The 27,311-nt window shown below is 38.0% G+C and overlaps 5 protein-coding genes across 9 annotated transcripts in view; 2 read left to right on the plus strand and 3 right to left on the minus strand.

Annotated features, from left to right (window-relative positions):
- The window catches only part of LOC115625582 (sestrin homolog), a 34,101-nt gene extending 21,884 nt beyond the window's left edge, over positions 1-12,217 (minus strand). For both annotated transcript variants that reach the window (XM_030520699.1, XM_030520689.1), the window contains exons 1-3: positions 12,080-12,217; positions 11,022-11,374; positions 1,929-1,975 (exon numbers count right to left, since the gene is read on the minus strand). The gene's annotated coding sequence lies outside the window, so the exon portion shown is untranslated. The remainder of the gene's footprint in view (positions 1-1,928; positions 1,976-11,021; positions 11,375-12,079) is intronic.
- Positions 12,218-17,609: 5,392 nt separating this feature from the next.
- LOC115620179 (lethal(2)neighbour of tid protein 2) lies at positions 17,610-21,586 on the plus strand. The gene is made up of 2 exons (XM_030513307.1): positions 17,610-17,953; positions 20,221-21,586. Exons 1-2 carry the CDS (start codon positions 17,668-17,670, stop codon positions 21,525-21,527), a joined length of 1,593 nt encoding a protein of 530 aa, XP_030369167.1. The 5' UTR covers positions 17,610-17,667; the 3' UTR covers positions 21,528-21,586.
- On the minus strand, positions 18,030-19,971 carry LOC115620186 (protein tumorous imaginal discs, mitochondrial). Of its 4 annotated transcripts, none has more exons than XM_030513327.1 (2): positions 18,560-19,971; positions 18,030-18,399 (listed from the first exon to the last, which is right to left on the minus strand). In XM_030513327.1, exons 1-2 carry the CDS (start codon positions 19,905-19,907, stop codon positions 18,185-18,187), a joined length of 1,563 nt encoding a protein of 520 aa, XP_030369187.1. In that variant the 5' UTR covers positions 19,908-19,971; the 3' UTR covers positions 18,030-18,184. The 4 variants fall into 4 exon arrangements, with proteins under 4 accessions (XP_030369187.1, XP_030369196.1, XP_030369180.1 ...); XM_030513336.1 differs by having other exon boundaries at positions 18,030-18,404; XM_030513320.1 differs by having other exon boundaries at positions 18,030-18,404; positions 18,547-19,971.
- LOC115620170 (protein lethal(2)denticleless) lies at positions 21,586-25,016 on the minus strand. The gene is made up of 3 exons (XM_030513301.1): positions 24,854-25,016; positions 23,093-24,541; positions 21,586-22,973 (listed from the first exon to the last, which is right to left on the minus strand). The coding sequence occupies exons 1-3, from the start codon at positions 24,894-24,896 to the stop codon at positions 22,102-22,104; spliced, it is 2,364 nt and encodes a 787-aa protein (XP_030369161.1). The 5' UTR covers positions 24,897-25,016; the 3' UTR covers positions 21,586-22,101.
- A 130-nt stretch (positions 25,017-25,146) lies between these two features.
- Positions 25,147-26,853, plus strand: LOC115628805 (protein LTV1 homolog). Its single transcript, XM_030525022.1, has 2 exons — positions 25,147-25,227; positions 25,284-26,853. The coding sequence occupies exons 1-2, from the start codon at positions 25,225-25,227 to the stop codon at positions 26,739-26,741; spliced, it is 1,461 nt and encodes a 486-aa protein (XP_030380882.1). The 5' UTR covers positions 25,147-25,224; the 3' UTR covers positions 26,742-26,853.
- Positions 26,854-27,311: the final 458 nt, after the last annotated feature.

The following is a 27,311-nucleotide window of genomic DNA, read 5'->3' on the forward strand; positions in this document are numbered from 1 at the left end:
AATCTTTTCAATTCACTCGACACACCGAAAATATCACAAAAACAAGACGCTTAAAAATAGCTTATCTATTGCGTTGCTTAGAGTTCCGCCAAATATTGCAGTCAAGATAAACACAGAATAATGTAGATAGGGAAAATCTCGGAAGTGGTGGGGAATACTTAATACCACACTGTCTTTTAAATTTGAATAAACAGACACATAAGTAAACAAATAATTGAGTGTTTCATTGCAATTTTGATTCTGTATTTTAACGTCCGTTCTAATTTAAAAACTATTTTACCTACAAAAGGGTAACATTTCTGATATACTCGTATAGAGAAACATTTGTATACCACCTTTTTGGAGTCTGAAATCAAATATTGGTGAACTTTGTTAAAAAAAAACCCACCATAAACAAAAGTATAGTATGTATAGGATAGAATGTGGAAATTAAAAGACCTCATTTCAATCCTAAGAAATATGGTGAAATCCACTTGTTGATTACACACACTAATGCAAATTATTGATATTGGATGCTTTTATGCGATTTGTAAAATTTGTTGTTTGTTGTAACCACCGATGACGAAAACGTAGCCAAAATATTTGGTGAGACTCAGGCTTGAGCGCCCATTAACAATTATTTGCACACTGCTGGTCTGTACTAGACTTTGTTTATTTAACCCATATTTTCAGGGGCGATTGTTGACAGCTATTGTCCTTTCTCACCCACTTACCCATACCCTGAAATCTGGCAACAACACTCATTGAGAAAACAACCAGGGCATTTTTTTGTTGTTTATTATTTCGTTACTGAATATATATTCAAACTATATATTGTTACTATTTTTAATTATTTTTTCTTTTATTTTTATTTTGGATAAGCACACGTGTATATTATTTGAATTTTTTTTTTTTTTGAATTTTTTAAAGTTTTTAATTTGATATTTTACCTTTTTCCAAAGTTTATTTGCATTTGTGAAAAATATTAATTATTACTTCGATATTAAATTTGTTGTGATATTGTTTGTTCGAATCATTAATGAAAATTGGTTTACCAACATCTAGGAGCAGCCTGCAAATTTCTCTAACTAATCAACAGCTTATCAAAACAATATTCAACAATGTACCAAAAACAAGCATTTAACACTAACACAGATCGGTAACTTTTGTTACTTGTGTTTACTCATATTGGACGTTTCGATCAGACAAAGGTATTGCTATAGTGTATTTAATCTACGCCGAAACAGAGGCAGGTTTTATTTTATTTTCGGCTTTAGTTAGCAATTAATTTACACAATTTAAACTACATTTAATTGACAAACAGCTGTGCCACCCAAATAGCTATGCAATGCTATGGAATAAAACGCGTGACTTAATTAGAATGTAATAGAAATCGCTTTTGGCTCATTTGATATACTCGTACTACTGAAATTCAAATTGGCAGTTTTTAAACGAATTAAAATAATTTAATTATCAGGCAGTAACTAATAAAAGTTTATTTAAGCATAAGAAGATACAAATATAAATACGCGAGCTTTCAAAAATATCTATATACAACTGGTGAATATATAATATATTTGAGCCTGTTAATTGGCCATCTGTCTGATTTAGTCGCAAGTTTGTGTTTGAGGCCAAACAGTCTGCAGACACTCGTACAACTAAATGTCTTGAGTTATGGTAAGTCTTTCGGTAGACACATGTCACTTTTCATTTTCTCTGTAGCCACTTGCCATACAATTTTGACACTTTCTTGAAACTGTATGCTCTGCATTGGGGCGTCAAATATGCTCAGAATAATTTTTGAGCTGTCAAGAAATTGAAAATTGCCATTGCACTACTGTAACTAAAATTCTCTTTGTTCATACTAGCACAAACAACAAACTAGTCATCCAAGTGAAAATTTCAGATAATAATTCCATAAATTACCCGAATAAATGAATTTAACTTACCTTAAATAAACTCCCAAAGTATATGCTGGGTTTTCAGAGCCATTCATCTGGAAGATATAAATATGAATCAATAATAATGATGAAAATGTTTCTACTTTTGTATTTAAATTCTTCCCCATCTCAGTAATTATTTATATAAATTTGGACGATAGAAGTTAAACATAATGTGGGTTCGGAAAATCCGTAAGCATTGATACTTTTAAACAAATTTATTTCTGCTACAGCTGTTAGCCAAACTATCTTGCTAAGCTATGTACTGAAATGCAAGTTGGTGGTACTAAATTCAATTCCGCATATCTAACAACAATAAGCTGCAAACAGTTTTTCTTACCATATTCAAGAAGTCGGTCTGTTTTTATGATTCTTAAGGTTCAATGGCGCAATTATTTTTCGCGCTGCTATTGTTTATAACGAAAAGTGGCACTCGTACCTTTCTAGTGTCGAACCGTGCCACGAAAGGCCTCCGTAGGACACATTTGCTGCTGCTGCCAATTCGACAACCGCTACGGTGCCACTGCCTGCTATGTAGTTTACTCCCTGCCTGCTGGTGTCCTGCGTAGAAAATCGCCATTCCCTGATCACGTTTTGAGCAATTTATATAGATAGTGTTTTTTATGCACATAAATTTTTTTTGGACCGATCGATCGCGATCTCATATTGATATGCAAAATTTAATTAATAAACGTATGCCTTTTCAGCCTTATTTTGGTATATTTGATTAAATATCTACTCTTTAAAACCTATTAGCGGATTTTATATTACTTTTATTTGCTTTCATATCTCCCTTTTTATTTTTATTGCCACAGGTTTATGTGTATGTATGTATGTGTATGTCTGAGCAAAAAACCAGACACGCTGTTGCCGTGCATTAAAAGTGCTTCATAAACTATAATAAGTTGATTAGATTAACCATATACATATATATACATACTTGTATATGTATATATAAATACAAACATGCGTACGCATTTTGTATTTGTTTTTGAACAGCAACGCACACTTTACATACATACATATGTATGCATTTGACTTTATGTCTGTATAAGTACGTACATATATACATACATACATACGTAGTTGCTAAATGATTATCACCTCTTTTTCTACGGCTATTTATTCATTTTTCTACTCATATGTAGACTGTTTTATTAGTCACCTATCACATATTATATTTGCCCAACTATTTATTGGTATTCTTTAAATTGATTAGAGAAAAGTTTTCACACCTGACTACAACTTTTGCGCTAGTGACGCGAATGCGGATTAAACCTGAATGCTCCAGCCATCCATCCCTTCATTCCATTCAGCTAGAATCAAGGGATTTTGCAAAAACCCGCTTATTTATCATAAGCTTACAGAAAGCCTAATATAATAAAAAAAAAAGTGAAGCATGCAACATTGTTGCGCTAATTGGTATGCAAATAGCTTTTAATTAAGTAAATAATGCTTTTCACAACATTTAAGCCTGCGTCATTATAGCAAGTGAGAAAAACACTGAGCTTAAGGCTCATTGCGTGAAGAGGGAATTAAGTAGAAAAGGCTGCCTATGGGATAATTCGACCACAAAAAATTGAGGTGTAGCTGAAAAGCAACAACAACCATAAAAGTTGTAACAGTGAAAATAGTACATACATACACAATATTTATATTAATATTGCAATTCGCATAAAAAATCATTTTAAATTCTACATATTGCACAACATGTCGTATGTGTGATTATTCACGTTCAATGTCTGTGTGTGTGTTTATATGTGAGAGTAGGCCTATCAACGTCATTCAGCCTGACCGCTGCACAAGGTGTAGGACCGATGAAATCTTTCTGTTTTTTTAAATGTATAAAAATAACATAATTAGTTAAATGCTGAAAATGTGGGTGAAATTTTTTCTAGGTTGATGATTACCAACACTCGGAAGTCCGAAATAAAGAAATTGCATTGCTTTGCTAAGGATAGTTGGCACTAATCGGTTTCCGAGAGCAGAAAGGCAATGAAATCCGTGACACATCCGTACCTGTCCTGTGTAACTTAATCTAAAGAATTCAACAAAATCATTACCTCTCTTACTCTTAAGCTAAAAGCAATTGAATGCATTTAATTAATATAAGTTCATTAGCTAAAGGCCCTCGCTGTTATATTAGCTTAATTACTTTAACTAGGTGATAATTTGCAATAATTCGCTTACTTTTTTATAATAATAATAAAAAAACGTTTAAGTTTTGCGTTGCATAGAGAGTTTAAGAAAAATGTACACTTGTGGTTAAGACTAAAGCTTATGTCGTAATAAATAAAACTGCATCCATCAGGCCCACTCAAAATTGGTTTGAAATTGATTGAAGCAACTCAATGAAGTTTTCTTTTCAATGGAGCGCACATCAAAAGTTCTCCTTTCAGTCCTTCGCCTGCAGTGTGCGTGTACACACTCATACTTAATAATCAAACAACCTCTGCCCACATACAAGTACATACATACATAATTTGAGAGCCTTAACAGACTTGGCCGTGCTTGACAACAGCTCGGGCGACGATGACAGCAACAACTACAAAAAGCAATTGTTGACGGCAACCGGCCGCAGTGGCAACAGTTGTCTGTGTGCATGTGTCAGCACACACACGTGGTAAAAAGAAACTAAAAGATGCTCCGTTGACCAGTTTCGTTAATCAGTGTTCTCTTTAACATGACGTCACAATGAGCTCTTCCTAGACACGTACGAAGCAGTGAGCGCGAGTTAATGTAGGTGCTCATTCATTCCACTATGACTGTCGTATAATTTCATGCTCTTTTTTGCTCCCATGTCCAAAATGACGGTCGAATGGTTGCCATTATTTAACTACGTTAACTTTACGTTTAAATCCCACAGTTTTGCAATCAGAGCCGTAAAAGGATCGATTCTGAATCGATTTGTTAAAAATCGAATTGTTTTTGGAAAATCGATTAGTGGTATAAAGTCAAATGCAGATAAATTAAACAATTAAAAATGACGCTGATGACGTATGATCCCATCAAAAATTATAATAAAATTGCATTTTATTCGGTCAAAAATGGAAAAAGATCGATGCTGTCAACATCGATTATTTCGTGGCTCTTCTGTCAATTAGTTAACTAATTAGAATTAGTAATATTTTTCTCTTAACTGACAGTCCAAAATGGTAACAATTATTTGTACGTCACAGAGCTTATAACGACGCACCTGCGAAATGAGAGTTAACAAATTGCAGTCGTTAATGGCTTACCTGGTAGTCTCTTTCTACCATGCATGTACATTTATGTACGTATGTATGCGTGACGAGTGAGTTAAAAGAGCCTGAGTAGCATTATTTGATATCAAAGTAGACAAAGCTAATAATTTTATTTTAAGGTTCTTTATTCTGATGCGCTTCGCTGCTTTGAAAGCAAAGAAAGTTGTTCCAATTAATTGGCAAAAAGTTTTCAAGTAATAAGACGACTATTCATGTGTGTGCGAATATATGAACATACATACATACATGCATATGTATGTATAGCTTTGAACATTGCACAGCACAAAATATTGCTTTGCAATAGTCATTTCACTATCTCATATATACAAGTATAGTATGTTTGTGCGTAAACGTACATGCATATGTATATTCAAAAAAGTTTTGATAATATTCTGCCTATTCACGATTTATTATATAGTATATGTATATTATCATATGCATGTACAGACCTACATACCTACATACATACAGCTGTGCTCAAAATAATAGTAGTGCTTTCATAAAAATTTAGTTCGTTCAAAAAATGTATGAAATGGTGATTTAATAAACTTAAAATAATTTGTATTGTTAAGTATGGTATATTAACAAGTAAATTATAAAGAAATAATAACAAATTCTGGTCATATAACAATTTAAATAATTTTTTTTCCAAAACTTTATTAATTTGGTCGCTCAAAATAATAGTAGTGTTTCATTTGTTGGCCTCTTACTTGTCCCAACTGATCCAAATAATACGGTTATTATTTTAATTACTCATATTAGGACTTTCTAAATAATATTAGTATTTTGTAGCATAGCCATCGTGTGCAAAAACTACAGCACATCGCTTTGGCATGGAGTCCACGGGATTGTGACATCTTTGAGAAGGAATGGAGCTCCAAGCATGTCTAGCTGGTCCCCAAACCTATTCAAAATTAGTTGGTTTACTCTTGGCAACTTCCTTCTTTACATCGTACCATAAATTCTCAATCGGGTTGAGATCTGGAGACTGTGCCGGCCATTCTAGTACATTGATCCTGTTAGTTTGAAACCATTGTTTGGCAACATTACTTGTGTGCTTCGGATCATTTTCCCGCTGGAATACCCAAATCAGTGGCATTTCATCAATGGCATATGGCAGCATAATATTCTGCATTATATGCACATAAAGGTGGCGATCCATGACATTCCGGAGCCAATATAAGGCCCCGTGCCGTAATATGAAAAACTGGCTCATATCATAATACGAGCTCCTCCGTGTTTTACGGTTTTCGTGGTGAATCGAGGGTGCCATTCAGTGTTTAGTGGCCGCCTAACATACTGATGAGACCCAGTTCCACCATAAAGCGTGATTTTCGATTCATCTGACCACAAAATGTTTCTCCATTACTGCACTGGCCAATCAATGTGGTCTTGTGCAAATTTAATTCGTCTTGCCAGATGTTTTTTTGTGAGAAGGGGCACTTTCCTTGGACTCCGAGCTGCCATATTATTTTGCAGTAGGCATCTCCGTATTATTTGTGTACTTGTATGGAGATTTAATTCATCTATTATATCGGTAGAGCTCGCAAATGGGTTCTGCCTAAAGTATCTCACTACAAGGGTCGCCAATTTATCTGACATAGCGCGAGGTCTTCCACGTGCTTAGGGGCCTGGGATAAATTTTATACCATTACACACCATTGTAGGAGGACAACCTACTATATTTTGGACTTCATTGTAAGTTTTTCCCTCAGATATCAATTTTTGAATGAGTGCACGTCGTTCAGGAGCGCAGTGCTTGGCTCTACCCATTTCAGAAAGAAAAAACAAACTAAAATGTGTATTGGAAACTATTGTAAGCTATTAAAAAATAATAGAACTTACTATTAGCAACTTTTCGTGAGCTTAAGGAGCGACACACTTAATATTTTTGAAATGTTTGTGCAAGCACTACTATTATTTTGAGCGCGTAGAATAGGGACTAGCTGTGGAAAATGCAAATAACAACAACAACAAGTGCACAAAAAGCTAAAGTAAAGCGTCATTTTATTGTGCTCTTGTTGTAGATCACATAGGTAGAAAGAAAGGATTAAAAATGAAAGGAAACACAAAAATGCGAACGGTAGAACGTAGTGAAAAATATCACTACTATTATTTTGAGCACAACTGTACTTAGAATGTACATGCAATGGTTTTTGTACCCAAAATTGTATTGATAAATAAACTGGTTTCCAGAATATCGGAATTAAGTACCACAGCGTCAGAACATATTCTCTTAACTGATATATCAGATATAGTGTGAAGAAATAAAGCTAAATATACCATGCATTTTGCATATCTGAAAAAAGTAATTCGTTTGTTTGAGAAAGTTTAATCGTAGGAATGAAGAAAAGTCGGCTAACATCTACATATTCCGGAAATTTGTCTTTCAGTTTTTTTCCATTAATTTAAACCGTAGAGAGCACTCAAACATTCTAATGAAATTTGTCCCATATGGCATTGAGCTATTCACACAAACGTACGCAAACATACATACATATTTCTACACATAATACATACAAGCAACAACAAAATGGCTCGTTATATACTCGAAAATAATAATATTTGTACACACACACACACGCACGCACATACATAGACACAACGCATGTAAGCGCTGGCAAATAACAAGAAACACCAGCACAAAGAGGAACAGAAAAATATGTTGCCGCTGCCTAATTTAGATTTGCGTGCGGTAGGTCAAGAGCCAATTTCCTCAAAGAATTTGCTTGCCACACGACCGAAAAGCTTGTGGCAAAAATACAAAACCAGTGAGTGCTGTAAAATTGACATGAGAATATAGTATATATGTATATACGTCAATAAAGAAATTTCCGAGTGTGTATACCTTGTTTGATATCTTTTTTGTATGGCTAAAAACATATTAAGACTTCGTTCTTATTCTTTTTAGTGTGTATGTACGTGTATGTTTGTTACACCCAGTTATAGGTACATATGCATATCTGTGTGCAGTTAAGAGTTAAGCCAAAGCAGCAACAAAAACAACAGCTGCTGACAGAACTTGGGCAGAGAATGCATGAATGGCTTTATCTTCCTTTAAAATGAGCCTATTTTGATAAAACTGACAAATTTGAATAACAAATACCAAGAATTGCAGGAGTTATGCAAAATTTAGAAATACTTATGCACTTACTATACAAGTATAAATCACTTATAACGGGAAGTTGGCGGTGTATCAGTAAATTTCCTGTTTTAGCTGTTATAGTCGACAGGCAGAGCTAAATCGACTAGTCTTGTCTACTTTGTCGGACCTGTCCGGCATCTTTTCATTTTTCAGTTTGCACAAACCTACCTGTACCTTTCAGGTACAAAGTATAAAAATGGCAAAATGCACTTTCAACAGGCCCACCAAACGCAAACTTATGTTAACCACAACTTTTCATATCCTGTTTAAGTGAATTATCCGCAGACTCACACGAGAACATAACGAAACGCGTTTGTGGTTTTGGATCTGGAACAAAACAGTATGAGCTACAAGTATTTTCCAGCATTCGCCCAACATTCTTCGGTCAAAACGCCCACGCTAGACAATTGTCTGCTTCATCAACAAGTTTCCAAAATCCTTGCAGAACAGCATGTGATTGTGTGTGTGCGTGTGTGTGTGCGATTCGGTTGTTTTGTGGTTTTTCTTTCATTCAAAATGCAAAATTTCGTTTACCAGATACTGACAGTGACGGCTTGTGGCAAGACCGAAGCGAAGTTATTCATGGGCTGGGCTCAAAAATCCTTCGATTGCTGCAGGAAGTAAAGCGAAATAAGCTATCGTGCATACTCCTACGTAAGGGTATAGTTTATTTGATTTAAAGTGCGACAAATACAGACCATTTTCATTTAGTTATGGAAATGCATTGAATTTTGTTGATTACACATCATTTTCATTTCAAACAAACAAGAACAGGTGTAATAAAAAATGTATTTAAACCATAGCCATAAATGCGCATTCATATTTGTATGAAAAAACAAAATCCTATTGGGCATCAGGCTTACACAAAATTGTCATATGAAATAAATCTGTTATTTTTTAGCCGAATGTAGAATATCAGTATTTATGAATGCATTTTCACAGAACAGGAAAAAACAAACAAGTTCGCAGAATTAATACTCATTTTGGCAAACATGCACGTTTACCTTCTGAAATTACATTTCTATTAAATTTTTTTTTTATTATTAACAGTTCGGCTGCAATGTAAAATGTACAGGCGAACAAATCTTTAGATATAGCTACGAGGCCTTAAATTTTAAATTTTACACTTTGCTGAAAATCGTGTGGGTCTATTTAAAGCTGCTTGTTTATTATGATTTTAGCCCTTTCTTTACCACAAATTTGTCTCTCACTGAAATCTAAAATATTCGCAGTTCTTATAGCAGTTGCTTCGATTTGCAGTGCAAAAAGCTTACTATAAAGTGGACAGTGCTTCTCCCGAAAAATTGCTGTAACTCCGTGCTCCTGCGTGAACAATATGCAGAAAAAAAATATTACTATACATATTATTTGGTTTAACAGCTTGGGCAGAGAATACATAGATCTTCATATCAAATTGACCTATCATAATAAAATGCAGCACATAATCAGTAACTAGAGGTGTTTTATTAAAAAATACCGAAGTTATGGAAAATCACTTATAGCGGGGGAGTCGGGCAAAACGTACAAAGTTCTGTGTCTCTAGGTCTTATAGTCTCTCACATCCAGGTGGTCATACGGACGGACAGACAGGGCTAGGTCGACTCTTATATCATGCTGATCAAGAATATATATGTATATACTTTGTGAGGTAGGCCACGCCTCCTTCTGCCTGTTACATTTTTCACTTTCCACAAACCTAATATACTCTCTTACCTGTCAGGCACAGAGTACAAAAATAAATAGATTGATTTTGGGTGTAATCAGGACCATTTTTAACGTTATAAAATTAATCAAATATTTTTAATTAACAAGCAGGGAGTGAAAATCAATTCAATAGATTCAATTACATTTTAGCGAACCACAATAATTATTTCCATGCGTAATTTGTGGAAAATGAGAAGAAAAAAAATGGAATGTCAGTAAAATGTGATTAAAATTTCAAGTGATTGTGCAGCAAAATATTATATAAACAAATAAGCAAAAACACAAAAATAAATAACAACAAAAAGTAAGAAAGAAAGAAACATGTGTCGCAGCATTAAAGTACTTAATAAATGCTTAAAAATACAGCTAAAAAAAAGATAAAATGCAGGCAAATATAAGAAGTAAGAAAGAGAAGAATGGAGAAATTGCTGCACGTTTCGTTAAACAACATTTAGTAACTGTAAATACAAAAATTGAATAATTACACTAGTCAGCAAACCCAATTTTTGTAATTATTCTAAGTTTTTGTGAACAAATCGAATTTTTTAGTTCTGTGTCTGTACGACGATATTTTTGAATGAATTATTAATAAGATAGCACATACATATGTATGTATATTCTTAAAAATTATTCGATATAAATTTCCATTTCCAAATACTTATGTACATATGTTTGTATATTCGTATGAATGGAAAAATATTAAGAGTATAAAAACTACATAAGAGCATGATTAGGGTTTTTAAAATTCATTCCACAGCAGGCGGCTGCGAATAGCATTAAAAAAATACCATATAAAAGAGCGCAATTGAATTAATTATTTTTAAATGACAGATCATATTGTTAATTCTGTTGCACTCTTGCCCAACGGACGCACAAATCTAGGTATGGAAAGTGCATTACGAGAGATCTTAAGAATAATAAATAAGTTAAAATTATTTTTATGAACATCCAATTTCTAGAAATATCACTTAATTTATGTATATCTAGAATAGTTCAATCTAAACTTACCACTCAGTGATGTTGCAGAGTGCTCTGTCAATGCCAATTTATTCGTGATAAAAGCCGACATATGTAACAGTTACAACAGATATCGAGTCTTTATCTCTTTTGTTCTCTTCTTGGGCTCAGATCACTTTAGTTGTCTGATACGGCAATAAAGTGCCACAATTGTTACTTTTTTCAATACCGATATCGCACATATGTATGTATGTATATGTATATATAAATATATTCATGTGTTCGAGTTTTAATGACCAATGTTCAGTATTCTTTAGTTCGCTTTAGTTAAATTTTCTCATACATAGCCCAGTAAAACAAAACTCCAAAATTGAAAAACAAAAGCCAAATACAATGTAAAAATACTGTGGAATATATATATATGTATATATGTACATGTATTTATAGAACAGTTTTTAAAATAGAAACGTTGCACGATTATGTAGTTGTATTGCTTTCTTATACATTTTTATGCGCATATGTATATTTTTTGTATCTTCCCAACAGCCAACCCGACGGCACACTTACAATTTATGTGATTATGGCCAGAATCAACACGTGGATTTGGCGCGCTTTTTCACAGTGAATAGACGGAGGAAACCGGAAAAAAGTAAAACGAAAAGCCTTTATTTTCAAACACAGCATATATTATAAGTACACAGATTGTATAAATTATAAAACCTACATATATAGCATATTCTGCAACAATAACGTTCAATTTGTTTATGCTGCTAAAAATATATGCCCATTGCTTTTGATTTTTATTTTGAATTTTATTTTTGATACACGCGCGATTTGAAACAGAAATTTCTGCCGTAATTTTCCATGCAATAACAATGATTTCAGCTTATATTTTATCGCCAATTCTTTTGCTTTTACGTTTTATTCTTGTTTGTTTCTATCGCCTAATTTCTCGCCTTGTTTTTGTTCGTTAAATTGTTTTTTTTTCTTTGTTTTTTTTGGCCTGTTGCTGTTGGAAGAAACAAAAACTATTCAGATACGAGTATGTATGTGCATATAAGCGACAAAATTACAGCACACCCTACTGTAAGAAGAAATTTGAAATTTACCAAAACAAAAATAAAACAGCAAAAAACCGAAACGACAACAACTTTATGTGTTTGTTGCTATTCTGACTATGAGTTGTGTCTATATATTTTTGGCTTTTAGAGCTGTAGATTGTAAGCTAAGTTAGACTTCAACGCAGCTTCCTGGGAAAGTCCAACAAAAAGCACAACCGAACGCTGGCGCGGACAAAATCAAACTAAAACTTGTAGAGACAACCAGCTGGCTGTTTGCCTGACGGCGCTAGTTCGTAAACAAGCAACAGCAACACGACCGTTAAAACAACAACACAACATGTTGCGAGCAGTCTCTTGGTCTCGGCAACCACAATTAAACGAAACACAAACGCGCATACACACTTATACACAAGCGGGCATTAAGCTTATTACGAACGTGGCAGTCACAGCTTTATAAGAGAAAGAGCATGAAAGCAAACGTTCGGCTCAATAAGCTCATACATATATACGAGGGCAGTAGCTTTCATTTCTGAATCAGGCAGTAATGATATGTACATATTTAATAAAGACAATTTTTATAAACGTCTCATCATTTGAAAGAATGAACTAGGATGGAGCGCCATACTTGTCTGAATCGGACAAAATCATGTATCCAATCCCCCAAGATTATATTATTATAAAAAATGTGTAGTTATATTAAAATTACTTAAATACAAAAAAATAAATTAAAAACATACATATGTGTAACACACAGCTATACTAAAACAAGGACACATAAGCACTACCTCCACATGAAATGGTCAAATTAATCAAACGACCAACGACCAAACGACGACGAAACCAATAACTATAGGAGCTATGAGAAGCAATAATAGTTAGACAGTGAGAGAACACAAGGGTACTTTATCTAGATCTTATACTTTTGTATATTATACTATTGTTGTCCCATGTACAGGGTTAAACAAAAAACATTCTAAAGCAAAAATAAAACAACAAACACCAAACTCGTGACCTAAGAGAATCTGGATACCAATTTTGGTTACTCTAACTCTTATACTTTCTGAGATCCTGAACTAAGAAGGTAGGTAAAAAGGGATGTAAGGAAAAACACGACAATGAACAAAAATGCGTTCTTACTACTAACACATCTACCCTCGCATTGTTTGCTTTTTTCGTTTTGCTGCTGTTTGCCTGCATCAAGATGCACTCTACTCCCCCAGTCTCTGCATTGAATGTTGTAAGCACATGAAAACAATGTATATGCATGTATGTATATGCATAGATGTATTTATGTGAACTCACAAATTAAATTTAACAGTGTATTTATATGTGTTGTTCGGCATGTGCATGTGTACATAGATATCACCTGTTATCAACAGTGTAATAGCTCATTACAAATACATATACAAGTATATATAAATAAGTACATAATATATTAATTGAATTTGTTTTTATGTGCAGGTAATAGTTGGGGATATAGTTTTTAAAAGGGATTTAATTTTACTTTCTTAAACTTCTTTAAGTGTATATGTACATAGTACATGCATATGTATGTTTGTATGTACATGTAGACAGCAACATCGTCTAACGAGAGAGAACGAATCTGTTTTTCATATGTTTGCCCTCCGCCCACTCTGTTTGAACTGATACGCGTATCGAAGTGCACAGCATGGGTGTGGGCGGGGAAGGTGATGAGGTTGACGCAAATGCAAACAACAACAGATGCCTATCTACATGGTAAAAAAAAGAAAGTATGGCAATAAAGTTTCGTCGTTGTTACTCTCATTGCACTGGTACGTCATAATAAACTTAGCATAAGCTACGCATGATTGAGTGAGATAATCACAAAAGTGTGCAACTGTGGCTTCCATTTGCGCTCGCCTATTCAAATAGTTAGAGTGCATATGAAACCTAATATCTTGCGTTAAATCAAAGAAATTAAACAGTCTAGCTACACAAAACTCGCACACAAAACATTATGGCTATGCCTGTGACATCACACGAAGAGAACTCAACCTGTCGGACGAGCGCAGTGCCATACTTGTACATTAAAGCTTCTTTGTACCATGACCAATGTGTGGATTTTGTCACTGTTCGGTGATATTGCTGTTGCGTCTGTTGGCGCCCTGGATAGGCCATTCCCATTAACAGTGTGCTCCACACTTGTGGATCTATGTATGTGTGGGTAGGTAAGTGCATTTGTGTGCGCGTTTCCATGTACAGATGTATGTATGTATATATGTATTTACATGAAGCGTTAATGCAAAGTGGCAATGGAAACAACAACGACAATAGCATCAACACATTGACGAAAATGTTTGTGTTGTTTGCTCCTATAATAGGCCGCTGCCTATAAAAATAGTAACTCTTATTACAACGCATCCAGAGTGGCCATTCAAACAATGCCCATGGGCCATGTTATTGCTTTCGCGAGACATTGTTTGCTCTTTTCCGGCTCGATGCCTGAACAAGGTGTTAATCGGTGATTTATTATTAATTGTCTTTTAAAAGCAGCAAAAAAGGGTCGATTAAATATATACATACATATGTATATATGTACATATGTATGTACGGGTATATGTATACATAGTATGCAACTGAATGTTTTGAGCATTCAAACAAGTTTTCTCATTTTATTTATACATACATATGTATGTTTATTAATTATTATTATTATTTGTTGTATAGTATGTACACCAGACTTAATTCACATGCTCTTATCAGTAATTTAACTGATAACTTTTAAGAACACTTCTACACACATTTATACATATGTATACATACATATGTACATATACATTATATTTTTATATTTATTTTAAGCTGATTTCAAATACCCTATAGAATTGTCTTTATAATCGGTTACAAATATGCTCCTAAAAAATACAATTATAACAATTGTATTATACTAAGTATGTTCAAGAAAGTAAGTATGTATGTATGCTTTTGAAATTGCTTTTGAAAACAATTTATTATAATTTTTAGTAGATGGCTTGTATCATAACCCGAGACTGTTTGGTTGAAAAAACATTTCACCATTTACACCATATAATCTCAGTTTGAAGATGTCAATTGTGCCTCAGAGACATCTGGCATCTATTTCCTAACAAAGAAAACATAACTATTTTAAAGGGCATTGCATTTGAGTCTGAACCTTTGTGCTTAAGTGTACATATTTTTCGGTGTATAAGAATAAACATACTTTTTAAAAAACTCTCCCTGATTCTAGCACGGTTATATTTCTTTCTTCATTATTGATGCTCTGGTCACATGTGCGCTTACACCCATACATGTACATACATTAACCATAGTGCCACTGTCGGCGACGATGACCAGATAACAATTGAACGATTTGGTGTTGAATCTAATATGATTCATAATGCCGAAATGACAAAGTATTCATAGGTCTGTCAGAGGTCAAGTGGCAATTTGAGTATACGAGTTTACATTTAATATTTTCAGCCTTAGTTCTAGATGTTTCTTAAAAATATATACATATATATGTACTTACATTAATAATTTAATTTGTGTCAGCCCTTTTCAAAACGATAATATAACAGCTTAAATAAATAAAAGCTGTATCTGTAGTTTGACATTTAATTGCATTTCCACCGGAACCCCAACGCTCCCATATAAAAAGAGAAGCTGGACTTTTAAACCTCTTTCCAAAACAAAATCCTATTCATATCGTGTCTTTGATACGAGCCCAACTTCAATGTCCTTTACATATGGGTTCAAACAAATGTGTGTTCCGTGCACTGTCTGTTCGGTGTGTACACTGTTAAAAGTATTTAAGTCTTCAGCTTGTATCGCACAAAAAGAGCCTGTTTTAGAAATATTGTACCTTGGGCATCTTTTAAATTCTACTTTTGAAATTAGTTTCATAGGTGTTCATAATTTAATTAACAATATTTAACTGTTTAGAGCCTATCAATTGTCAACATCGCCAAACAAACATTGCCAAAATGAAATTATAAAATTCAAATCAATTTTTACAAAAAAAAATTTTAAACTCCCAAAAAGAAAAAGTGTGCAAAGATGACCGATGTGGACTATAATTGAGCTAAATGGTCAATTCATTTTCTAACCTATTTAAAATTAGACTATATATAGACTATAGACTAATAAATAACAGTGGTTCCCAAGTGATTCCCTATTTTGATTTTTTGAGGGCTACTTGTAAAATAGCACCAATTTATGTGAAAATTTTTCGCAAGCTTGCCCGAACCTTAAGCTTGCTTAATGTTTGAATAGCTAGCTCAAAAACCAAATAAGTCTGAGTATGATATACTTGAATTTACTATTACTTGTACAATTTCATATATGTATTTATTTAATACTTGATTGAAAATATCTACTCTTACATCTAGCTTTAACACAGATTAAATTTAAGAAAGAATCATGACCACATAACATATTTAGCTTTTGCGAAAACAACGAGTGTCAATTGGAATGGTTTTCTAGCTAAGCTCTGTCGTTTTTCTGAGTGTATACCTGCATATTCGCACCTCCGGCTTTCATTAACATTTTGATTCTGAATGACGCAGAAGTTGTCGCTTCGTTGCTCAGTCTGTCGCGGCTTTTGATACATGCATAGTCGATGCAAAATCTACCAATAAAGCTGTCTGCCTGGCCAGCACACGATAGGTCTTTTAATAGGCAAAAAAACCAATGGTAACAAAAACAAACTAACAACATTGTTGCTGACAGGGCCGTTAATCTGCTGCACAAATTGTTCATAAGTAGATTTGGTTTCAATGACTGGCCAACACTCATACACACGGAAACCATTACTTACAGCCTATTCCCGTGGCTGTTTATGTATGTATGTACATATATTACCCACATTTTTTAAAGAACTTTTTAAATTGCTTACGAATTTTCTACATGTTTAACTAAACTTTGTATAAACATATATTCCAAAAATTTGTGGACTATTTGAAGATTAACTATTTATGTTTTTGTTTATAGCTAACAACAAGAAAGTGACACACCTACATAACATATGAAATGGTTGGAAACAAGTTTGTAAGTAGAACGACAATAATGTTTTGGGCTTAAATAATTAAAAGACAAACAATTTTAAATTCAGTGTCAATGTTTTGTTTGTTTTTAAAATCACCAGTAGAGAATTTGTTTGTTCAACAAACATACATATGTTGTATGTTCTGTGTTTTTATCATGATTGGAGGTGTGGATAATTTCAACGCAGGTTATATAGACGGCAAGGAGAGTGACTGCCGCAATCCAACTTAGGTTTTCCAATGAGTTTTATTTTAAAAATTGTCAACTACAATAGAATGTAAACTGTTCTTTGCGCATAACGATACAATACAAGTATATCAAGTAAATTACTAGAAACATTCATTTTAATTTGATTCGCCTTTTTAAAATATCAAATGAATACCAAACCAATTAAAGTAATATTAATTAAAATAAGCTCGGTAACAAATGTCATTTTAAATCTAAGCCAGTTGGCGCCTTATTTTCTGAACACCCATCACTATTTCTGGAGAACAGCTGACAATTGACTATTTGTGCAGCCCTGGGTGACCAAATGATTTGGGGCCAGCCGACAACAACAACTTCGGAGGTGCACTTACATTTTCCTCATAAAAAATATAAAAAACAGTGCAATGGCGCCGCCAAAAACTAATAACCGCAACACGGGGCGTCGCAAGAAATCTCCATCTAATCTTCTGGAGTCCCTGCTCGATAAATATGTAAATCTGAACTTTCTCAAATATCTCATATTCGAGCCGGCTGCCATTCCTATCATAGCGATACTAATCGTTATGACAGAGGCTTTTATTAACATGCTAGTTATACATCGAGTGCCATATACGGAAATTGACTGGATCGCCTATATGCAGGAATGCGAGGGCTTTCTTAATGGGACCACCAATTATGCTCTGTTGCGTGGTAAGTACACGTTGCCCCCCGATTTATTTTTGGATACCAGCTGCCGGCCCACACACATACATACATACATAGAATGTACAAACATACGACTGCCTGCTTGATTTATTTTTCTTTCGTCAACATTTTTGGGACATCTAGCCCAACATAATGTTGACAAACCTTTCACTTACAATAGAATTAACATTGGATTTATGTGAAATATAATAACTACATAACACTTCCAGGAGCAACTCAGTTGAACATGGATTTGATTTTGTTTATGAAGCCTCCGCTTTGCTCCGCTCCGCCTGATTTGGTTGAATCTTCGTCTTGCTCTTTCGCTGTCGCGCTTGTTTCGCTCGTGGCTCTTTCATTGGTGATGGGCTCGTCTGGTCGCTGCTGAGTGGCCTCACTTGCTCCTGCTTTGGCATTGGCATTTGCTCCACTCTCATTTGATTCACTCGGACCTGCGCTGCAACGAGTCGTGGACGAAACAGAAAAAAAGTTCATTCAGCAACTTTATATAAATGAAGGCGCATATATTTTTAATGCAATCGACAACAGTTAATTGGTTGATTTGCGGGTTGCATGGGTTTGGAATAATTTGTATTTACGTTGCTTTCTTACTGCCGTCTTTTCTTTGTGCGATGCCGTGAATTTGTCCGGGTGTGTCCGTTTCCAGCTCGGCGTATGCTTCTACCAGTGCGCGCTGCTCTTTGCTTAGCTTACGCGGCACGTCGATCTTAATGTGAACATAGTGGTCTCCATGTCCATGCGCATTGACTCGCTTCAATCCCTTTCCACGCAACGAAATCCGATTATGTGATGAGGTGCCAGGTTCGATGTTAATCCACTGATCCTCGTAGACGCCCTGAACTCTAACAGTGCCCCCCAAAATAGCCTGAGATAGGGAGATAGAAACATCGGTGTGCACATCGGCGCCATCGCGCTTAAAGTAATCGCTGCGCTCCACTCTAAAGGTTACAAAGAGCTCCTTGCTGCCCACCTGCATGCGCACAGTTTGTCCATTTTCAATGCCTGCCGGCACAGGAACAGTCACCTTTCGTCGCTGTACCGTTCTACCTTTGCCCTCACATTCCGCGCAAGGATATTTGATGTATTGGCGCGTTCCCTGACAATAACGGCATGTTGAACGCATGACAAACGGGCCTGTCGATATCGTCTCGAATCCAGTACCATTGCAGTATTGACAACGCCCTGGTTTGGTGCCGGGCTCGCACTTGGAGCCCGTGCACTTGGGGCAAGTATCGACAACATTCACATTTACGTCTTTATTAACGCCACGCGCTGCTTGCGCAAAGGTCAAATCCATAACAATCTCTTGTGCCTGTCCAAAACCAAATTTGGAGTCAGCAAAGTCATCGAAACTGTTTGAGCGGAAGTTTCCTTCACCGAAGATTTTACGAAACAGCTCCTCTGGGTCAATCGAAGAGCGGAACTGCCAGCTTTGTGAAAATCCTTCTGGACCGAAAGGACCACCGCCTGCACCACCAAAGCCGCCGCCTTGCCGGCTCATATTCTCGGCCGTTTGGCCGTAAGTGTCGTATTCACGGCGTTTCTGTTCATCGCTAAGCACTTCATATGCCTCGGAAACTTCTTGGAATTTTTTGTTAGAATCCGGATCGTCCTTATTAGTGTCCGGATGGTATTTCTTTGCCAGCTGATAATAAGCCTTTTTGATGTCCTTCCCATTGGCATTCTTTGCCACGCCCAGTATTTTGTAATAGTCCTTGGCGTTCAAGCGGCTGGAACGGTGGAAATTTCGTGTTTGCTGCTGCATTTTCGCTACCGACGTCGTGGTCGGCGCTTTTTGTTGCTGTTGCCTTTGCCATGCTGCTGCAGTTGCTGCCGTACTTAAGGTCAATTGCCGGCGGTAAAGCGAGACAGCCAAAGATGAGCGACAGACTCGGTTAGGCACTTGACGCAACACGAGGAAATTTTTACACGAAATCATTGTTTTTATAAAAGAATTAATCTATTTTTGCAGCTAGCAACATGCCGTAAACGTAAAAACATGCCGTAATTTTCACTTTGACATTTTGACAGTCACAGCATTGCGTAAGCAATATTGTTCAATTCACAATAAGTGCAACACATGCGCCCAATCAGCTGGTATGCGTGCTAGGAACACGATAAGACCAGGGATGCTTTAACATAAAACCAGATATCGAACTGATAACCGTTAACATTAACTGTTTAAAAAATTAAATATATACATATGTAAATATATTTTTTGTATTACATGATAAAACGTTTATCCTTTGCAGGTGACACCGGTCCTTTAGTGTATCCAGCTGGCTTTGTGTACATATATTCTGCCCTTTACTATATAACAGGGCATGGCAGCAATATCCGAATGGGTCAATATATCTTCGCTGGCATATATTTGTTGCAAATGTGGCTTGTATTGCGTTTATATGCGAAAAGTCGCAAGGTGCCACCGTATGTGCTGGTGCTAAGCGCCTTTACATCGTATCGTATTCATTCGATCTATATTTTGCGACTGTTCAATGATCCCGTTGCCATACTCTTGCTCTATGTGGCTATCAATCTTTTTCTGGATCATCGTTGGACCCTGGGAAGCGTTTTCTACAGCCTTGCGGTGGGAGTCAAAATGAACATATTATTGTTTGCGCCTGCTCTGCTGCTCTTTTATCTGGCTAATCTGGGCGTAGCCAAGACGCTTATGCAGTTAAGTGTGTGTGCAGCAACACAATTAATTCTGGGTGCTCCATTTCTGCTGACCTATCCGCTGGAATACTTACGTGGCAGCTTCGACTTGGGTCGAGTGTTTGAGCACAAATGGACAGTGAACTACAGATTTCTATCCAAAGCGTTCTTCGAGGATCGCAAGTTTCATATTTCATTGCTATTCATGCATCTTCTGCTGCTTCTGTACTTTGCCAAGCCCACCTGGACATTTTTCAAAAGCTATGTTCGCCTTCGGGAGCTGCAGAAGCAACTGCAACCACAGTTGGCACGTAAAAATCTCGAGCAGCAGGCGAATATAAAAGCAAAGAAGTTACAAAGGAATGAGCAGCCACAACCGGAGAAAGAGGAGCAGTTTAGTAATGACCAGAAGACCTTTCTCAAAACGTTAGAGAAAAGTTTGCAAAAGGCATCGGGTCAGAAGGCGCCACAGCAGATTGCGCCTGCGCCCACCCAGGAATCCGCAGAGCGCTACGGCATACACTTTGACCAGTGCACCCAATTGGCACTCTTGCCCTTCTTTTTGTGCAACTTCATTGGCGTTGCCTGCGCACGCTCCCTACACTATCAATTCTATGTCTGGTACTTTCACTCGCTGCCCTATTTGGTTTGGTACACGCCCTTTTCTCTGGGCGTACGGTATCTGATCTTGGGGATAATCGAGTACTGCTGGAATACATATCCAAGTACGCATGTATCCAGTGTTGCACTGCATCTCTGTCATCTGCTGCTCCTGGTGGGCGTGGGACGTCAGTTCTTCAAGACTGTCAGACTCAATACAGTCGTGAATAAGCAAACAGCTAACATGAATAAGCAGAATGGTCAACAAACTCCGACGACACTGACGGCTAAGAAGACGCAGTAAAGAAAGATATTTGTACGTGTATATTAAACAATAAAAAAATTTCTTTTAAAATCCTTAAAGCGTTATACATATGTATTTAGTCTTTCATTTGTTTGTATTGGTACTGTACAGTTTGGGAATTGGCTACCAACTCATCCAGACCGGATAGAAAAATCCCACTTAGAACTAATTTAAAATTTAACTTAAATAATAAAGTCCAGTTAAAACTACAAATGATACAATTGACGACACGAAAGAGGATCGATCCTATTAGATCTTTTGGATATACCTGCTTATGAAATGATATGCCACAAATTGCTATCAATTTTTAATTTGTAGCAGCTACTATTGAAAGTAATACCAATTTAAAAAAATGGCTGTGAATTAGAAACAATTTCATGCAAACAGCTAATTTGCAAAGTAAAACAAATGCCCGAATCGCTTCTCCTTACAGTGTTTTAAAATTAAGCTAATTAAGCACATTGGTAAACTTTTTTTTTTGTGTGCCAACTTAACTTAATCACATGAAGAACTGCGCAAACCGTCTCTGAACAATATTTGTAAATTTAATAAAGATTTCAGCAACGCTTGCGTGTCAATTACCCACCGTAGTAGTTGTAGGAGTGTGTGTTGTTAGAGGAGGAGCAGTTGGTGGACTTGGCGAAAGCGGTGGAACATCATCTACACCGATGTTGGCACTTCCATCGACATCCACCTCAACAGTCTCCCGAATGACATTGGTGCGCTGCACGCTGAAGAAACGCAGGAGCGTTGTCTCGCTGTTCCGCCGACTTGAAGTAGGAGTGCGGGGTGTGCCAGACCCACCCGTACCATCGTTATGTGAGGTGCGACGCCGTGGTGTGGCCTGCAAACGCGGGCTGCACTCAGAGTTACGCAAACTCTTTAAACGCGGCGAGGCCAGTACGTCGGCAGTAACACACGACTGCTGCTCCTCGTTAATTTTCTCGCTCAGTGAAAGCGGCGCTCGTACGCTGGTCATTAGCTTCTGTTTGCGTATTTTCGTTAGCCAGTCTACTTTTTCTTTGGCCTTACGTTTGGGTGACATAATCCCTAAATGTGGCGCCTCTCCATCCAGCACGTAGTTGGGTAAATTCGAAGTGGGCGAATAAATGCCATTACTGGACAGTAACAAGGACTGTCCAAGCGGAGAGGAGGCGGACGAATATGCTGATGCAGCGGCTGCTGATGTCGTTGGTGGCGAGGTGTAGATGTGATTGATATTTTCACTTAGTGGTGATGGCATATTAGCGACGCTATATGCTTTGCTTGATGAGGACGACAAAGGTGATACTTCTTCGATTGTGTTCTCCTGATTGCAAGTCATATCTGAGCTCCGTTCTTCTGGTGCTCTCAGGGGCAGGGGATCATCCTCTGCAATCGCTGGCAATTGTATGTGTCGGCATGAAGGCTCCTGTGGGTTCGTGGTGGGCCCAAAAAGACGACGCCCTAAAAACGACAAAAAGATCTAGTTCAGAAATCGTTCAAATTGCTTTCAAATAACGTATCAAATTAAATGTGATGGATTTTCATATTAATGAATATAATTGAAGTATTACTGAACTCACCTCTAGACTCCAACATCTTTGGTCGTTTCTGTTGCTGGTGCTCCGGATCCGCATCATTGCTTGTGCTAGCCGCCGCACCCAGCATGTCCAAAAATGAACGTTTCATAGACATTTTCTCCACAGATCCGGGCGTGCGTTCGTTCTGCTCCATCAGGCGTTTAAGGGAGCGTGGCGTCGACTCCAGCGCCCGTAAATTGTACTTGTGTGTGGCTGCGCCAGCGGACGCTGGTTTCCTATCGAACTGTCGCACATAGGCTGCGTGTCCACGATAGTTTTCTGCACGTTCCGCATCAGTTACATTGTCGGGTCCAATACGCCAAATCTTATGACGTGCATCGTCACTACATGTGACCAGCGGGCGGTCGTGAGTGGCACCCCACGCCACACAAGTCACCTCAACAGTGTGGCCAGACAACGCTACTAGAGGCTCATCCGCATGCTCCAAATTCCAGATGTAGGCGCGCTCATCGCTACTGCCACTGAGCAAATACTTGCCGTCCGGACTAAGGCACGATTTAATATAGAAGGTGGAGTTAAGCAAGCCTTTGTAGCACGCCAGCGGTTTGGGAGAATACGACATAAGATTGTAGCAATAAATGGTGTTGTCCATGCAGTTCGCGTACAAACGAGCGCCCGCAGCATCCACAATAAGATTTGTGAAGCCCTTGAACGTAGAGTTGCCGGCATAGGGCAGACTATGCCTGGGCAGTGGCTCTTTCTTGTAGGCCGTGTAGTTGCGTCGCAGATCCCAAACTTTTATGATGCCGTCACCGGCTCCACAGGAGATGAGAGTATCGTTGTCCTGAAACGCCAGTCCAGTAATGCTGCTCGATGTGGTATTTGCCACCGTCTTAGGTGTGCGAGTGCGCTGCTTGCGCTGCGATATGGGCGTACCTGGGCCACCCGCGTGTCCACTGTATATACAATTGTCAATGCGCGAAGTCAGATCCATATTTAGATTGGCACGAATGTCCCATATAAGTATGGCGCCGTCTCGCCCGCCAGTGGCAAAGACAGCGGGATCCGTGCGCTTAAAGGCAGCCGACTTGACGGACCGTGTGTGCCCGACATATGAGTTTAGCCCCCTTATACCAGAGCCAGCCACATCCCAAAGTCGTGCCGTATGATCCCCCGAGGCGGATACAAATCTCATCTGACCTGGCGCCCATTCCAAATCAAACACAGCATTGAAGTGGCACTGTGGCGCGCTTAGCGATTGCTCCTCCGGCTCCTGGTTGCGCAGCGTCGTGTCCTGCAACGCAATCTTGCCATCCTCATTGGCAATGGCCAGTATGTGACGATATCCATCGCAGTTGGCAAACTTTGCCGAGAATATGGGAGGCTCCGGATTAAAGTCCGGACTGTAGTTAGCAGGCGCAATGCCCCGCCAGCTATCCTCCTTGGAAACACACAGCCGCCGTAGGGCAAAGTCATAGGTCCGCTCGTTAGCTATTAATAAGCAAAAGGGCAACGATTAATTAGTTCAAAATTCACAAACAACTTTACTATGCCGCCGCACTCTGTTTACGTTTGCGCTCGCTTGTCTGTTCACTCTAGTTCCCTAAATTCGCTGTCGCAGCAAATTTTTACGGCTATGCAAAAGAAACCGATGCCGATACCAATGACGAAATAGAAATCCCGGTATGGGACTCAAAACAACAAGTGGGCTTTGTAATATAACCACTTATCTTTTGATTAGAAATTTTTGGCGCTCGAACTTGCATTTCGAGCGCCAAAATGCAGCGCGCTTCGTGCACTTACCCAAACCATGTTCTCTGCGGCGCAGTTTGTTATAAATATTCATTTTAATTATGTGGATTAGTTTAATTGTATGGCTGAACACGGTTTTAAATATTTTCTTTTGATATTTTATGCAATTAAAACAAATTCTGCGCCTACAGCCTAGCACATATTCCTGCGACGCAGCTGGTATTTGATTCTATACTGGACTAGAACTTTGCCGGCAGAGGGTGCTGTACACACTTTTAACAGTGCAGCAACAAATGTATCGAAAATGGTAATCGAAAATCTTAGTTATCGAGTATCTGTGCTAAATGCTGCGCAGTGCGCACATGTGTTTTGGTAATTTTGTTGTAATTTTTTAGAAAAGCAAAGCATTAAGACGCCCTATAATGGTAAGTGGCACGTCATTAGCTACAAGTAAATTTATTATTAACAAATTACATTACAGGTAAAGGGTAAAAAGCCATATATTGACCGCAAAAAGGCAGTTACCTTTCACCTCGTGCATAGAAGTCAGCGTGATCCTCTCGTAACAGATGAAAATGCTCCACAACGAGTGCTTTTGGAGGCGGGCGCGCGACAGAAGCCACAGAACGAAGCGCCTCCGGATCCAGCCAAACGCCATGAGGAGCAGAAGAAATATGGAGTTCATTTTGATGATGACTACGACTATATGCAGCACCTCAAGAAACGTGAAAACGTTGTAGTTTGGGAGTACATGGAGAACCCGAACCAAACGAAAAAAGACAAGACAGGAACGGAACCGAAACTCAATTTACCTAGCTCTGTATTCGCGAGTGAGTTTGAAGAGCCTGAGGGTATGCTAAACAAGGCTGCGCCGCAGCCTGGTCCACGTCCAGATTGGGATCCGGATGTGGTTGCTGCACTCGACAGCGACTGCGAAGTCAACGAAGAATTAGAAGATGACTTTGTCGTTCAAGCGATGGGCGGTAGTGATGATGACGACGATTACGATGAAGAAGAGGATGACTGGCGCGACGAAAGTGGTGACGAAGATATGGATGAAGAAATGGAAGAAAACGCCGAGGAGCTTATGGACCGTTTGGCGCCATTAATGCGTCAGCGTCGGTTTGACGACGAAGAAGTGAAATCCCGTTTTACGGAGTATTCTATGTCCTCCAGCGTTATACGTCGTAATGAGCAGCTTTCCCTTCTCGACGATCGATTTGAACAGTTCTACGCTACCTACGATGACCCTGAGGTAGGTGATTTGGCGCTGGAGGACATCGAGGGTAGCTGGCACCAGAAACATCCAGTTGTTATGCAATGCTTCCAGGAGTTCAAAAAAAAGAACAAAACTATAGAGTATAATAAGGAATGGGATCGAGAACGCTTGGAAAAGTATCGCAATGTTGTTGAGGGCGAACAAGATCCTACCGAAGAGTTAATAGAATACGAGGTAGAAGATCCAAAAGAAAAGAAATGGGACTGCGAGTCTATACTATCCACATATTCGAATATATATAACCACCCAAAACTGATAGATGAGCCACGTCGCAGTCGACGCTCAAGTGCTACCACAAACGCAGCCCCCATACAAATCGACCCCAAGACTGGTTTGCCCACAAATGTGCTTCGAGGTGGAGTCGATGGCCAGTTAACAGCCAAAGCACTAGCCAACCTCGAGGACAGTGCATCAAAAGAAACCGGACCCAAATCGCTGTGTGCTAAATCAGTCCTGTCTACGCTAAGCGTACTTTCGATACGTCCGAAAGACGAAACCCCCGAAGAAAAACGCGAACGCAAGCGATTATTGAAGGAGTACCGGAACGAACGTCGCATCGAGAAAAAGGCGAATGCCGAGGCATTCAAGGAAGAGAAGAAACGGCAAACTGGCGTCAAAATCAATCAGCTGACCAATCAGCAAGGCTCCACGATTGTTTAATCGGCGTGATTTGCCTAATTATTTAAGTTGTATATCAAATGTTTTTAGATTTCTGTAAATGTGATTGAATATATACGCATACCGAGCTTGTATGCGGCACTATCTATATACATTTGTATGTTAGAATATTTATTGAATAATCAAATTAGTCAACTGTTCCCCAGCAACGATATTGATGATGGCATTATTGCTGCGTTTAATGCTATAAATGATTTGCGACTACGCCTTGCACTACGCAACGTGCAAATAAGCCGACAACATACAGTCAGTCAGGCCGTCAGCGAGACGTCAAAGTGGCATGCGAAGCCGTCGCCACAAGCCAGGACTTGCGTGCAGTCAAAAGAAAAGGTAAACAAAAATAAAACAGCAATAAAACGACAACAGCAGCACTCCCCAAGGCACATACATACGCAACAATTAGTAATGCCTCCATTGGGGCTGGATGACAGCCGCAAAGTCATACAACTATATATGTATGTATGTGAATACGCCGCGGTCATACAAGCCAGCCAGCCAGCTAGCTTAGCCGATTTGTCAACAAGAACCAAGCTAGGACCGCATTAATCAGCA

The sequence above is a fragment of the Scaptodrosophila lebanonensis genome, unplaced genomic scaffold, assembly GCF_003285725.1.
Source record: "Scaptodrosophila lebanonensis strain 11010-0011.00,11010-0021.00 unplaced genomic scaffold, SlebRS2 tig00000001-arrow-pilon, whole genome shotgun sequence".
NCBI classification, from domain to species: Eukaryota; Metazoa; Arthropoda; class Insecta; order Diptera; family Drosophilidae; genus Scaptodrosophila; species Scaptodrosophila lebanonensis.